Source organism: Phyllostomus hastatus, unplaced genomic scaffold (genome assembly GCF_019186645.2).
Source record: "Phyllostomus hastatus isolate PE091 unplaced genomic scaffold, TTU_PhHast_1.1 phas_contig_86, whole genome shotgun sequence".
In the NCBI taxonomy this organism is placed as follows: Eukaryota; Metazoa; Chordata; class Mammalia; order Chiroptera; family Phyllostomidae; genus Phyllostomus; species Phyllostomus hastatus.
The window spans coordinates 34,866,975-34,883,146 of NW_025333977.1; the positions used below are offsets into that span (position 1 = coordinate 34,866,975).

Genomic DNA, 16,172 nt, shown 5'->3' on the forward strand with positions numbered 1-16,172 from the left:
GGCAGTAAGGATCAAACAATAGATAACATACAAAGAACTGTGAGGGCCTATTCTGAGTCAGGGTCTGTTAGCTAAAGGGCTATAAAACTTTGGGAAACAAACTCATTTCCTGCTCGGACCTTTATCATTTAATTGAGAGCATTCTTAGCAAAGCAGGTTTCACAGAATTTTATGTATTTTTTCTTAGGCCTGATCACCTAGGGAACCCACCCTTTCCAGCACAGGGCTGCACTGCCCTCTGTCATTGTTTCAGGCTTAAGGCAGCCAAGAGATTAGGAGACTTCTCACAACAGAATGAGGACTCGGGCTACAAAGCTGAGGGGTGAGGGTCCATCACCCCCTTTGCTATAGCCTCCCAGGTCCTTCCCTGGGGCCTCCACGTGATTGTCTCTGTCTTAGGTCATTCCCCCCTTGGGGAATCTTACCCGTCATTGGCTAACTGATCAAGCATTGGGGGACAGTTATGGATGAAGTAAAAGGGGCAGAAGCAGTGCCCCTGCCAGGGAGATAAGCTTTGTCTCCTTAGTGGCTTATGGTCCTAAGGTCGCTCACTCAGCCTTAGCCATGGAGGTTACAGCTTCTGAAACCAGTCAGGGCAGTTCCCAACATCATACCATGTTGGGAGCAGGATAAATCACTACTGAATCTTTGAAAATTAATTCACCACAATTACCAAAATTTAAGATGTGCACATGCCTTGATCTTGCAATTCTATTTCTAGGCATTTATTTTATGAGCAGAGATATATATGAACAGGGGTATTCAGGTTTTTCTGTGTGGGTATTTTTTGGGGCACAGTTTTCATTTTGGGGGAATTAACGCTCAGGAGTGTGACTGCTGTTTGCTTTTTAAAGAAACTGCTGAACTGCTTCCCAGAGTGGCTGTACCATTTTTCATTCCCATCGGCAAATTTAGAAAGTTTTCATTGTGTCATTTACCAAATTTTGTATTCTCAATGATATTTTGATCCTAAAAATGTTGTGCTACTTTCCCTATCTTAAAAAAATTCAAAGTCTATAGTTTATGTTAGGATTCGTCCTTAGTGTTGCACATTCTATGAGTTTTGACAAATGTATAATTACGTATGTTCACCACTATATTGTTCCCTACTATTTTCATTTTAGCCTTTCTAAGAGGTGTGCAGTGACATCTCATTTGTGGTTTTAATTTGCATTTCCCTAATGGCTAATGATGTTTAGCATCTTTTCATGTGCTTATTTCATGAAACATCTTTCATGCCTGTTGCCCATTTTACAACTGGATTTTTCTTTTTTTACTGTTTAGTTTTGAGAGTTAACAATTAGTCTAAAGCATGAGTGACAAAACAGATACTTACATTAGTAGCAGAGGTTTCTTTGAACGAAGTGCAAATGTAGCCAGGTCTTTGGAGGAGAGAAAGGAATATTTTCCTTTCTTGACATTGCTAGAGATTTGAGGGTGGAGGGGAAGGCTGCAGTGTACGCCTACTCTGCCGTCTTGCTCCAATCTTCTGTATTAGTTTTCTAAAACAGTGACTATGCTTATTATTCAGTTAGGAGTAAGTTTTAAAAATCACAATAAGGAAAACATATAGCAATATTTAATGGAAATACTTAACCATATTTAATACCATACTTAATGGAAACTTAGCATGTGACCTGCTCCTTCGATTCTCCATCCACCTGCTCACGGGGATTAAAAGTGTGGTCACAATACCCTGGAAGAAATTATCACAGTTTTTGATTATTTCATTTCAGTAACAGTCTGTGCTGGGAAAAAGACTAGCCTCAAGACATTTCTGGCTGAATGTTTATCAGTTACAGTCTAGAAACCAGGGTGCAGCAGAATTGCTGCTTCCTGCATGATGGCCTTTGTGGTAGATGGCAGACTTCCCTGAGGCCTCAGAATGGCAGGCTTCCACAGTGTCACTGGCTGATAGCCAGACCCAGCCAGTCTTGGTGTGATTTTAGGGCTAAAGTCATTCTACCTTGTGCAAGAGTTAAAGCCTGCAATAATGAGCTGCTGTTCCTAACGTTGGCCAAAGATACTTTTTATACCAACCTCAAAGCTACCCTAAAATACATGCATGAATCTTAGCCTCCCAGAGTCCATCTGAAGAGGTGAAGAACAGGAGGTATTAGAAAACATTTGGATTTTGTAGTTGAAAAGATCTGGGTTCAAATCTTGGATCTGTGTCTTGGACGAGTCATTTAACATCATTGAACTCCAGATACTTTATTTGTAAAATGGGAAACAATCATAGCTATCTCCAAAAGAAGATTATAACCATTCACTTTTTCATTGATTTAACATTTATAATTGCTTACCTTGTACCAGATCTTATTCTGGGTGCTAGGAGACACAATATTGAACAGGCAATATGCCAGCTCTTTGAAGTTTACATTCTAGTAAGGGGAGAAAGATAGTAACACAGACCAAAAAATAAATAAGAAAACATCACAATAAAAATGAAACAGTGTCGAAACAGAGAGTTACTGCATTTTCTCTGTGTTCTCTCCTTGGTTCAGCCTATCTGGTAAACTGTATAGAACTTCATTTTTTTCACAGGCCCCTTGTCTAAGCCAGTGAGCCCTTGGAAAGGGTCACATGACTAACTTTATTGGCCCAATGGTGATGGAAGGACACTTGACTTTGGGTGGTGAGCATATAATACATTATACAGATAACGTATTATAGAACTGTACACATGAAACCTATATTGTTTTATTAACCAATATTACCCTAGTAAATTCAATAAAAAATTTCAACGGCCTAATGTGACCCCTCTGGAAATATTTGCATATAGTACGTCATGAAATAACATCACTTCATTCAACGTTTTGTTATAATGTTGATGAGATGCTGTAGGAACTTAACTCTTGTTTATATCACTTAGACAATGGTAAAATTGGTTTTGTTTGTCACTTCACTTAACTTCACTTAAAGTTGCAGAAACTATTGATAATGTTAAGTGAGGACTTACTGTATTAGCAGAAGGCCAAGGCTTTAGGTCCTTCCTTTACTTTACTTTGCTGGTGGACTCAGGCTCCGTGTGGCCAGGGGAGGTGGTATTCGGGGGCAAGCAGACACTTACCTGCCCAGCCTATGCCTGAGAATATTCTATTTCTGAATGTCTTTTAAAAGCTATTGCTGGGATCATGATTTAATGAAGCAGAATTTGTGGCTTGCAAGAACCAGCTTTGGTCCTGCCCTTCAGTAATGTAACATGGGTTTGTCAAGAAAGAGTCCAAGGTGATGAATGTTGCTATTTCAAGCCTAAGCCTTCTAGGAACACCAGTCTGGGTGTCAGCCTGTGGTCCTCTGGGCCTTTTCAGCCCAGAGCCTGGTTCCCTGATAGGTGATTAGGCACAAGCTTAAAGTACTGGTAAAAAAAACTCACATACTTATGAAAACAGCTATCAAAGCCTTATTTAGAATTTTGGAACCAGAAAAATCTTGGAAGATGGTGTTCTAATATTATATTTTATGTCAGTTTTCTGTTTTATTGGACGTGAGTTACAGAGGGGTGAATCCCATAATCTTATGGGATTCAGGGCCTCTAAAGTTCATAATCCGGCCCTGTCTCATACCACCCAGAGACTTCCCCTCACTTCAGTTCTCAGAATTAACACACGAAGTCTCTCACAAATCTGGGGTCCAGACCAGAGGGTGGGAGATGTGATCCATTTCTTACTCTGTGAAATGGCCCTCTGACTGTGCCCCTCTTCTGTAGTGCCAATGGCTGAACCATGCAGTTTCACACCTCATCATGCACAATGACCAGGAGTGCGATGGTGACAATGGGTGCCTCTGGCTTTTAGGGCAAATTTGTGGGGACAGGGAGTTCCCCTGGATCACTGGGTGATTTATTTTACATGAGGAAGTTTTTCCTGCAATGCAGAAGTATACTGTTTTTCTGCTTCTCGTCTCGATTCTTACCCCATCTTTTATTGCTCTTATAGGAAGCAAAGACAAGGGCCAAGGCCTGGGAACATGAGTGTTTGACTGAAGTTCCACTTGGCCTTCCCAACCCTAGCTGGGTTGCCCCAGTTCCCTGGAGAAGAGACCTGGGAGAGCTTCCAGGAACATGGTGCCTGCCCATTGGTCTCTGGCTCTCACCGAGTTGGCCAATGGGAAGGGACGACTCTGAGGTGGGGACTGCCTGCCTCCATGAGTACCAGGCTGCAGAGGCTGGACCATCTCCTCCTCACTTCCATCCTGACTGCAGTCTGTGGGTCTGATCCCACACCTGAAGGTAAGGGCAATTTGATTACAGTTCGAGGCTGGAGGTGGGGGCAGCTGCCATGCAGTGGGTCCTCTGGCTGGGGTGTGCCACACTCTCCTATTATAGCAGGATGGTGATGGATGTAGCAAAACTAGCCAGGGCAGCTTCCTCAATTCTCTCACAGCTCCAAGAGAAAAGGGGCTGTTCCTCTGGTCAAAATACTTGGGACCATCTTAAATTTTGCTCAGTTCACTAGGTGGCAAGATGCCTGCTTAAAGAAAAAGTTAGGGTCAGTGAGGTGGGGGGTTGGTTGAGTGATAGGGTCCAATTAAGTAAGAGGAGAAGGGGGTCAATCTTTTCTCACAGAAAGATGCACAGGAAGAGGCAGCATGGGAAAAGCCTGAGCTCCCACCTCAGACTCAGTTTGAAATCCAGCTCTACCACATGATTCCACTCAGCAAATTCTATTCTATGGGCCAGACACTGGATGGGGCTCATGAGATACAAAGATGAATGAAACATGGTGGTTGCCTATAGATTCTGAACAATCTGTAGATATGGGAATATCTATGGAGAGGTAGGGATATCTCATAGGGTAATTGAGAGGTTCAAATGAGACAAAATGAGCAAAGGCCCTGGCATACACTGGGAGCTTGTGAAAAATTTTATTTTTAGAAGACATCTTTCTGACAGAAACAACTGGATCTGCCTGGCTTTTGCCAAGCTCATTTCTGCTTGCCCCAGTGAGCACAGTGTTTGAAGCACCGGGGATATTTTCAGCTGTAGACATAGAGGTCACAGTGGGAGGCGTTTTAGAGTTCAGGCCAGTCCTCATGTGTAGGAGGATGTGGGTCCCTGGTCTTGGAGGTTCTGGCTTTCAGATCCAGTCTTGCAAGGGGTGCAGCCACCTCACCCCTGGTAACTCCAGGGAGTAAGGCTGGCTCCTCCTGACAAGGTTGAGGAGCAGGGGAGCCCTTCATACTGGTCGCATATGCCCGAAGGAGCACAAGGGTATCCACTTTGTTGCTGAAGCAGAAGAGCGCAGCAGAAAGGGAGCTCTGCAGCTTAATTGGCAGGCCTTGTGGCTGCTGTCCCTTAATTCTAGAGGAGTCATAAAGAAAGACAGGGGACTTGCATCTCGTCCTTTCTGAGGTCGCTGAGGGGAAGAACTTCCTGTCTACTCCTGTCAAGCCAGAAGACTAGCAGCCCCAGACACTTGGATGAGGTCAGGAAGTAGAGACTCTGCAGACAAGAAACTTTCAATCAGGAATTCCTTCACGTGCAGAGAGACAGATCCTAAAAATGTGGTGGAAGATACTCTGCTTTACCTCTTCGTTGAGAATATGAGTGTGTGTGTGTGTGTGTGTGTGTGTGTGTGTGTGTGAGAGAGAGAGAGAGAGAGAGAGAGAGAGAGAGAGAGAGAGAGAGAGAGAGAGAGATCTTTGGGCACTGGGATGCTGACAGCTCTCCCAGGATTGAGTTAAAGCTTTCAGGTAATCCTCCTGGGAGCTGAGTTGATTCCTGTTTCTGCCATTGAAATTGCCAGTATTCTACCATTTTTGACCTTTAAAAGTGGCAAACTGTTATAATTCCAACTGAGAGTTATATAATTTCAAGCCAGCATCCTGGTCTCTTCAAGTCTCAGATTCTTCTATACAGTGGAGACAAATGCGGGGCTATGAGGAGGATGAAATGAAATAAGAATTGAAAATGCCTCATGCAATTTATACTCCAAAGTACTCTTTCCAATTTCAACGTGTTCTCATGGTCCTCATCTTACATGACCTCATTTAGCCGATTAAGAAGCTGAGTCCAGGAAGCCTTTTTAGAGGCGGTGTACTGTGAAGGAAAGCTCATTGGTTCAAAAGCCTGACGGGAATCTCACAGGGATCATCTCCTTAATCTTTCAGTTTCCTCATTTCTACAGGTGGGGTTATTTTCATGACTTCATGGAATTCTTGTAAAGATTAAAATAAACAATAAATAATACAACAATGTGTAAAATCTCCTCATGTGGGAGCTAATTTCTGGGCAGATCTAAGAAATGCACCCCTTTTCCTTCCTTTTCACCTCCCATTTGTAAAAACGGGGTAGAGGTGAAATGGTTTCTGGGGTCCCTTCTGTCTCCCAGGGACTTTGTGAACTGTGCTTTAATGCCCTTTCCTGCTGGAAGAGTTGGCACTGGGTGACTTCTTTTCCCCATACTGCTCTGCCTCCTGCCAGTCCCAAAGGAGACCTCATCCTTGTATTTCACAAGATGCTGCTGTTGTTACTGAAATTCCAGCAGGTCAAAGTGGAATTTCTCATACATTTTAACACAGGAAAATGAGAACTCATAATATGGCTCCTGAGGAGCCAAAAAATATCATGATCAGCCCCTTGTGTAACTTTAAAAGCAAGCAGATCCTGTGCATGGGTGTGCCCTGAAAGCCAGTGCAGTAGAAAGAACTCAGCCTTTGAATTTCAAATGGCACCTCTGTGCACTTTCACTTGTTGTCCTTGGGCAGAAGTCACCAAACTTCTCTGGCTCTCAGATTCCTCTTGTGGGAATTGAATCCTGCCTTCTGGAGTTGTGGGGATGAGATGAGATGAAAGAGGTGGTCCACACAGGTGGTCCGTAAATGTGTGTATGTGTTTGCTTCACTGCTCTTCACTTATATATGTGGAACACTTTATAAATTTAGAAAACAATTTTTATATTTTAGTCAATTGGTTCATACAGTAATAATGTGAAATAAATTACATAAAGATCAGTATCATCAATAATCACTTTTTCAGGCAAAGAGCAGTGATGTCCAAGAGGTGGGGTGGAGGCAGGTAAGTCACCCAGTGAGTGAGTGGTAGAGACTAGACTCAGAGCCAGGTCACTTGCACCGTGATCTGGAGGTTTGTTCATGCTATTGTCTATGTCCCCTCCTATGGAGTAGATGAGTAAAAGGCGGATGTATGACCCTGATGCTGTTTTCCCCCTCTGGACTATGCCTAAGAGTCCGTTATTGGCTTTGGAAGACCAGAATTTGATTTCCAGCTCCTCTATGTGTAGTTCTGGGATCTTGGACAGTCACTTAGCCTCCTTGAAGCTCGCTTTCCTCATCTCTAAAATGGATATAACCAGAGCCAACAGTTATTGAACACTGACATGCATGAGACGCTGTTCTAAGTACATTAGATGGGTTATACTACATAATCCTCCAACTATAAGGGCCGAAACATGTTACACGTAAGAACAAGTTATTTTCATCCAAGCACTGGGACCATGGAGCATATGCTCCCTATGTGTGTCTCATGCTGTTTCTCAGAATGAGTGTGAGATTAAGTGAGCTATTCAATGAGGCAAAGGCTTTCTACGTAACAAAAAATTGTAAGTGAAACTTGGCATTAAGCTTCATTATCCATGTAAAATGTTTCTCTTTTTTTGACAGCTGATTGTACTTTAATGTATAACACACAGGTATAAGACAACTGCATCTTACAGCATTATACATAAAAGAGAGATCAGCCATCAAAAGCTCCTGAGTGAACAGCACCTTTATAACCTCCATGTGTATCATATTTGCTTTCTCTATGTAATTTAATAAAATCATCAATTCGAAGAATGGTAATTGCAGCCTCTATTGCAAATTTCAGGCCCTTAACTTTAACTATGGTTGGTTCAAACAACTCTACTTATTTTGTTGTCTTGAGATTTACCATTGACCAGATCAAGACCAACCCATTTTAGATTTTTATGTTCTGGGTTATCTTAAGCCTCATTATGAAAAGCTTTGCAGTCAGATCAGTGGAGCCTTAGGCAGCATTAACTGCCAGTGTACTAGAAATAACAAGAAGAGATTATGCAAACTCTATAATAGCAAGCTGTTCCTGAGACCCCATGCTGGTTGTGTAGTTTTTGAGGTATATGGAATGGGCTGCTTCTACAGCACCCCAACCTGGAACCACAGATATTGACTTCAACACTCTCTTCCCCACACAAAAAAGCATCATGTAAAGAGCGTTCCATCTTACCACACATGAAATCATTTGCCCCACATAAAGTAATTGGTGCAGATGTAATGAGCCTTAGTGCTATTAAGTGTCATTCTTAAATCAGTATTTTATGAAATAAGTCTATGTAGAAATTCACTGTAAGCACTGTGATTAAATTCTGCTCACATAAGGACACCAGGGCATGGAAGCAGTGTCTGGACTATGCATGCAGAAGAGGTGAAATGGTGATTCCATCTCAATTTATAATGGCCTAATGTTACTTTACCTATCCGTACAACTGCTCATACCATTGAAAAGACGATAGAAGCAAATAAATGGAAAGTGAAAGGTTTCTTTATGCCTTGACTGGTGTGGCTCAGCTGGTTGTGTGTCATTCCGCAAACCAAAAGGTAGCCAGCTTGATTCCCAGTCAGGGCACATGCCTGGGTTGCAGGCTTGGTCCCCAGTCTGAGTGCATGCAAGAAGCAACGATTGGTGTTTTTCTTTCACGTTGATGTTTCTCTCCTTGTTTTTCTCCCTTCCATCCTTTCTCTCTAGAACCAATAAAAGAAAAAAAGTTTCTTAAAGGTTTCTTTATATGCACAATTTAGTCTTATATCACACAATTTCATTTAATAATCTTTCCCCTATTGAAATAGAAGTTTTTCAGAATCTAAGTGTAACAAGCATTATATCTAAACAAAGAGCATAGATAATTTTAGAATAGTTTTTTTGAAACATAGGGACCTCTGCACTAACTGTCAATTGTTATCAATTACTGATTTTTCCACCCAGAACTAGGTGAGAAGACAATCTTGTTCTCCAACCCGTTCTTAGCTTCAGAGACTTCCTAGTATCATGTACCCAACTTCCCTCCACCCTTCTTTTAGTACCTCTGCTCCATGCCACTGTCAGGGAACTCTGTTGTCCCCATTAGTGGAAAAACCTGTCCATCACACTGAAGTGTTGAGGCAGAATGCTGTCTCTTGAGCTGCGAGGATGCATTCCCTTCAACAGTTTTGGGGTAAGCCCTCCATTGCCTATGCTCTTTGGGGTCTGCCGTAGCTGCCTCCACCAGTTCTCATATTCTGGATTCTCTCCTCATGTTTGCCTGAGGGGGGAAAACACAGCTTCATAGATTCTGCCTTCCTCATTTCTGGAGAAAACAAGCACAGAGCCTCTCAGAGGTCTTGTTGGGAGTTTTAGTGCTAACCCCATAAGCAGAAAGAATGGAAGTGACAAATAGTGGGAAAGTTTAAAGACACATGAAGTCTTTAAAGTCTTAGAACAAGTATTCTTCAAAAATACACAAGGGCTCTCGCTGGTGTGTCTCAGTGAACTGAGTGCTGGATTGCAAACCAAAGGGTCCCTGGTTCGGTTCCCAGTCAGGGCACATGCCTGGCTTGCGGGCCGGGTCCCTGGTGGGGGTTGTGCGAGAGGCAACCACAAATTGATGTTTCTCTCCTTCTCTTTCTCCCTCCTTTCCCCTCTCTAAAAATAAGTAAAAGTAAAACCTTTTTTTAATTAAAAGAAAAAATAGGGTTTGGTTGGTCTCTCCTCCTTGCCTTCTCACCTCTTTCAACTCACCTCTTTCTTATCTTGGGACAATCCTAGCCTAAGCCCCTCTCCTTTTATGCCCACCTACTGAAGACACCCTCCTGAGCCCTTCACATCCAGTAGAGGGCGACAAAGGTACATGTAGGGGCTAAGAGCGAGCCTTGCCTTGAGGCTCATAACCACCAAGGGGCAGCATCTGTGCCTGTCAGCGCCTGTTGCTGTGTTGCCTCTGTCTACATCCTCCTCTCCATCTTCTCAATTCTCACTCTACTTATAAGATTATATTTGAACTTAATGTTTGATAAGTGATGCATCAGATTACTGGAGAGGATTAACTTAGAGATGCCTTTAGCCCTGGCTGCATGGTTCAGTGGGTTGGAGTCACCAAAAAGATTGTGGGTTCAATTCCTGGTCAGGATATGCATGGGAGGTGGCCGATTGATGTTTCCTTCTCACATCAACGCTTCTCTCTTCCTCTCTCTCTCAAATCAATAAACATCCTTGGCAATGATCATACCATATGTAACAAAGGTCTGGTATAAAGAACTCACACAAATTAATTCAAAAAGCACATTGTGTCCCTAATTACATAAGTGACAAAAAACACTAACAGAGGTAACATGAATAAGGAAATTAAATTAGAAAACAGATGTTTAATAAAATGTATAGCTTACTAATGACCAAAGTAGTGAGGACCATGTCTTTTGTTCACTCAACTAACAACAACAAAGAGTGTTTTTAATGATAACATCCAAACCTGGTGACAGTCGTTAAAATAGGCTCTTTTATACATATACTGACATGCTACTGGGTAACAATGTAACAAGCTGGAGTTTGGGAAAATGCATGAAGAGCCTTGAAAATGTTCATACCTTTTGGTCCAGTAATTTTACTTCTGGAAATATGTCATAACAGAATAAGCATTTGGGGATAAACTATATGCCTGAGGATTTTTGTTACAGATTTTAAATGGAAATGAGCCAAAAGTTCAACAAAATGGAAATTGTTACATATATTTTGGCTGTATTGATTTGATGGACTAGCACATACACATTTAAAGTGATGATTGTGAAAACTGGAAAAAGACAAGGTGAAACAGGGGAATAAAATATCCCTGTAAAGTATGCTTGACTATGTCTAAAAATAAACAGAAAAATTCTTGAGATTGAGGATTGTTTTGTTTTCTGTAGCTTCCACATATATTTATATCACTAGTTTTAATGATACACACACGTGTGTGTGTGTGTGTGTGTATATGTGTGTATACACACACAGGAAAGATGAATATACATGTGAAACATGAGGTGGTTTTGTCACATACAGCCCCAGGCAATGGGGCTTAGGAGTGGATTCCAGACACCATGCACATCTTTGGAGGTAAGATCGCCGTCAGGGTTTTTCCTGTGTCCCTCACAGAGGAGCTGTTGACTGAAGCCAAACCCAGTTCTGGGGAATTCGTGTCATCTATGAGAGATAAGCAAACTGATGGAAAACAGTGAGCGTGTACAGTAAATAAAATACATATGGACTGTGTTTTGTTTAGAATCAGGTTCTTGGGATTAACCACCTTTCAAACTCGATGGAGACTCTTATTGATGCCTGTCATCCAGAGTCCTAGGAGTGTTTCCCTCTCTTTGGAGCTGTCAGTGACCTGGCGGACTTTAGGGATGGAGAGTCTAAGACTCTGGCAATCAGATGTGGGGGATGAGATCACCCTAATACCAGGGGCAGAAGCTAGGAGGGTACCGGAGTCCCTGGGCATGCAAAGGATCATCTTCTGGGGGGGGGGGCCAGGGGAGGGGGGTCAGGATGGTGGTGGGGGCGGGGCTGTGGAGGGATGATTCTGAAACAGGAGGCCCTTGGCCACCTGTGCTGCTTGAGCTTTTTGCTTGGGCTTCCATCATATATATTTCAAATATACTCCACCTTCTGTCCCTCTTCTTTTCTCCTTCCTTTTCTTCCTCCTTCCCTTCCCCCCAACACTTGTGGTTTAATCGGGGAAATGGGGGAACTACTCAGGAATTACAGTACAGTGCAAGAAGTGCAGTGCTGGAAATAAGTGAGGGTGCTGGGGAGCGCAGAGGAGAAACAGCAAACAGCTGGGGTAGAGAGAACCGGGAGGTGTTCCTGAGAGGTGACATCTTGACTGTGCCCTGAAGGTTGCATAGGGATCAGGCATATGAAGAGGTGCAGCTAAGGGTGGCCCAGGCAAATGGTCAGTGAATATTTTCCCAGGAAAATCTGTCTCTGGTTGTCTGGCTATACCAACACAAAGCTGTGTGTGCACGCACTGTGCATGCATGTGTACGTATGTGTGTGCACATGTGAGTGCATGCATGTATGGGTGCATGTGTGTAATATATCAAATGGCCTAACATCACTCAGGAGAAAGGGTGGAGGAAAAAAGGTATGAGAGAAAAAGGAAGAAGAACAGGCATAAAAAATAAAGAAAAGAGAAGTGAAGAAGAAAATGAAAGGAGCCGAGAGAGAAGAGTTGGTTTGAACTGAATGGAAATATCCGAGCCAACATTCTTGGAAAACTCAAGGGAAAGATTCCTGACAAGGTGATTCTTGGAGCTTTCCCTGTGCCTGGGCCTGTGCTCAGACATGAGGAAATCAGTAGAGTGGTGTTGTGCCATCAGTGAACTCACAAGCCTGCTGAGGAAAGGACATTACACACAAGGAATATGCTAAACATTGCAAATGGCAGGGCAGAAAGAGATTGAGGTGAGTTGAAATAGGAAAATCCTCCTGGAAGAGGTGAGGAATTGGAAGAGCAGGTCTCAGAAGTGAACCTGAGTGAGAGGGTGAGAGTCTGGCTTAAATCTTAATGCATGTGCTATGTGGGGTCTGTTCTTCCATGTCTGACCTGATTCCAGGCCTCAGGATGCTGTTGCTACAAGCTGTGCTACTGCTGTTACTCCTGCCTAGTCACGGTCAGGATACCACCACCAAAGAGCCTGGAGTCGTGCCTGCCCTGCCCAGTGGGGTCTGCAGTGGTTGGATAGCGGGCATCCCAGGGCATCCTGGACACAATGGGATCCCAGGCCGTGATGGCAGAGATGGCACCCCTGGCGAGAAGGGTGAGAAAGGAGATGAAGGTAAGAACAAGCTTTGGATCTTCTCCATCAGACTTTTCCTGGGTAGAGGAGGGCTTCTAGTACTATACAGGAGTATTAATTATTGACGAAGGCCTAGGCACAGGGATGAAGTAGTTTCCTTTATGTGACTCATAAGCAATGTAAAGTCAATTTTGGTTGGCTTTCCAGTGGTGACAATAGGAGGTACCTGTAAAATCAAGTATCCTTGATGCTGCTCTATCCACACCTCCTTCCCTGTCCCCTTTTCCATCCCCACCTTCATCCACCTATCTCTATTCCCAACGAGTTCATATTCCCATTTCTATTCATTTCTCCTTAATTCCCACTTCATCCAGCGGCATTCAACCACACTTCGTGTACACCTCCTGCAGGTCACAGTCCTGCTCCTGGAAAACTCTTGGTCTTGCTAAGAAGATAAGTCTAGTGCACAAGACTCTGTGAGAGATTACTATAAGGAAGTCTGCTCAAAATATGCCAAATGGAATGTGGACAAATGCCAAAGTATGGAACACAGAAATGAATGCCCTCAGTGCACACTTGGATTAACAATGAAGGCTTAAGGAAAGAGGAAAGGTTTAAGCTAGGTCTTGAAAGATGAGTGGACAGAATAAAGGAGGGAGGGCATCCTACACAAATGGGCTAGAAGAGCAAAGATATGGTTGGTTGAACCAGCACATAAGGAGTTGACAGGTGGAGGATCGATGATGCAGACTTATAGGAAATAAGTTTGGAAAGAATTTATGGGAGCCTGCTGGGTCGATGTGGAGATAGGAGGTATAACTAACTCCCCTTTGGGAACTCCCACTGGTTCTTTGCTCTGTAAGTGAAGCAGGTTGTGTGTGTTTGGACTGACGGGACAGTGTTCTAGTTGGAATCAACTTAGGTAGGAATTCTGTTTCTTGTGGTCACTGAGGTCTTCTCATTCTTTAGGTCTTGTTGGTCCAAAGGGTGACCCTGGTAAAAGCGGAGTGCCTGGGTTGGAAGGTCCCCGAGGCTTTCCAGGAAACCAAGGCAGGAAAGGAGATCCTGGAGAAAGTGCCTATGTATACCGCTCAGCATTCAGTGTAGGACTGGAGACTCGAGTCACTGTCCCCAATGTTCCCATTCGCTTCACCAAAATCTTCTACAATCAACAAAACCACTATGATGGCAGCACTGGCAAATTCCACTGCAACATTCCTGGGCTCTACTACTTCTCCTACCACATTACGGTCTACCTGAAGGATGTGAAGGTCAGCCTCTACAAGAATGACAAAGCTGTGCTCTTCACCTTTGACCAATACCAGGACAAGGACTTGGACCAAGCCTCCAGCTCTGTGCTCCTGCATCTGGAGATGGGTGACCAGGTCTGGCTGCAGGTGTATGGGACTGGGGAACATAATGGGCTCTATGCAGATAATGTCAATGACTCCACCTTCACAGGCTTCCTTCTCTACCATGATACCACTGATGACCACTCACTCAGAGACTCCCCTGGGCCAAACAACCCAGAAGTCAAAGAACAGTCCACAGGTTTTCAGTTTGGTTAGGAGGCTGATGTTATTATTTAGTCAGAGAGCTCTGAACATTATTCATGTATTTACTCATTCATTCATCAAGTACTTTTAAAAAATCATATACTATAGTCTCAGTCCTAAAGAAGATGTGTTCCCTTTCCTCAAGGATCTGGTATATGGTGGGAATAAAAGGATAAAAGCATTTACCAGAGAGCTTCACAAACATGACAAGATAACTGACCATAACAAAGTATTTGGCAGTGTTACTCTGTGTCCACTGTTCCTCCTCATGTTCATGCCAATCCTGCGAGGTACACAGAAAAGATCTTACTCTCCTCTTTTTACACTTGGGGTCCTGGGGCTTAGAGAGTTAAGTGAATGCCCATGGTCACTATTAAGTGGTGGAGCTAGAAGCCACACTCAGGGCCATGGAACTTTTCTATTATACTGTGTCCTTTTTTAGAAGTACTTGGCCTCTTTGGGATGTTATTTGGGGGTGCCGTCTCTCATCCATCTCACCCAAGGGCCTCTGAATTGTATGTCATCATGAGTTAAGTCTTTTCCCAGTAGAGGTCCATCAGAACAGGTGGTCCTATGACCAGGTCCCATTTCAGTAGGACCACTCAATGGCCCCTGCTCTTCTCTATCCTCACGCTCTTCTCTCTAACCCAGAAAGCTACCACCAATTTCTACATGTTGAAATCCTCCCTGTTCCTCAAAGCCACCTGGTCAGGAAGCTTCTCTGGAAGTTCTGCAAACTTTCCTTGCATATTGCACCCCATGTTTCTTCAGGTGTTATTCTGAATGAGAGCCCTGGACATGGGAGTCATCTTCCTCAAGGCCAAAGACAACTTCCAGCAGGACCCTGTTTCCTCCATATCTGAATCCCCCTGCAGGTCCTTAATCAATGCCTCACGAAGACCAGTCTCCAGAATCTCATATCTACCCAGAATTAACTCCATTTCAGTCTCTTCATGTTGTATAACTAATCTTTATCTACAAAACATTGTTATTTTAGAAACTTCGTGAGTTAAGCACTTAACCCTTGTTCTACTGTACAGTTTGAATAATTTTCATTGAGGTCCAGAATGATTGTGCTTTTTAGAACACTTGAAGAACTTTTCCTCAAGGAGGTAGCTTGAGCCTACAGTGCAAAGTCCACAAAGGAATTTAAAAACCATTCTTACTTTTAGTACCAGCAGAGTCTGGGAAGACCTGGGCTTTCTGAATCTACTCTTGTTATTTAAGAATTATAAAAAAAAAGGGAGGGGGAAGTAACTGCTTGATGTGAATGATAATTAGTTGATTGTGCTAAATATTCCTTAAAAAGGAAAAAAGAATTACAAGTAGTTGATAGTGGTAAACATCCTCTCAGGAGACCCTAACTTGGCTAATGCTCTTCAAATGGTTTAGCAAAAGTGGAGTTACTAGCATTATGTACAAATATAGAAATGGAAAACCTATTTTTTGCTTAAAGTTTTAAATTCTGAATGATTTCCTTTTGTATATGCATTACTATTCATTAAGTGATTATTATTTCTACCTGTAAAACTTTGTCTTTTAAGTGATTTTGTATTATTATTTTCTACAAGTAAAGCTACTGTCCAGCATTAAAAGCAGAAGCACTTGCATCACATGGGTTTTGTTTTCATTTTTTGTGAAAGACATGGGGTTTAGAGAGTGATGAAGAGCAAACCTTGCGTTGGTCAGGACTCTATGTTGTGACTGACAGGACACCCAACTCAAACAAACAAACAAATGAGAAACAACTTTCCTTGCATAATAGAAAATACCAGAGCTGATCCGTCAACCAGAGGCTCAGATGATATCATTAAAAACACTTTTCCA

General features: G+C 42.9%; 1 protein-coding gene and 1 non-coding gene across 2 annotated transcripts; one reads left to right on the top strand and one right to left on the bottom strand.

Moving 5' to 3' along the window:
- Nucleotides 1-4,126: 4,126 nt before the first annotated feature.
- ADIPOQ (adiponectin, C1Q and collagen domain containing) lies at nucleotides 4,127-15,960 on the top strand. Its single transcript, XM_045850718.1, has 3 exons — nucleotides 4,127-4,234; nucleotides 12,607-12,828; nucleotides 13,759-15,960. The coding sequence occupies exons 1-3, from the start codon at nucleotides 4,150-4,152 to the stop codon at nucleotides 14,355-14,357; spliced, it is 906 nt and encodes a 301-aa protein (XP_045706674.1). The 5' UTR covers nucleotides 4,127-4,149; the 3' UTR covers nucleotides 14,358-15,960.
- On the bottom strand, nucleotides 8,380-8,513 carry LOC123827628. Its single transcript, XR_006787286.1, has one exon. It is a non-coding gene; the product is annotated as a small nucleolar RNA SNORA20 (small nucleolar RNA).
- Nucleotides 15,961-16,172: the final 212 nt, after the last annotated feature.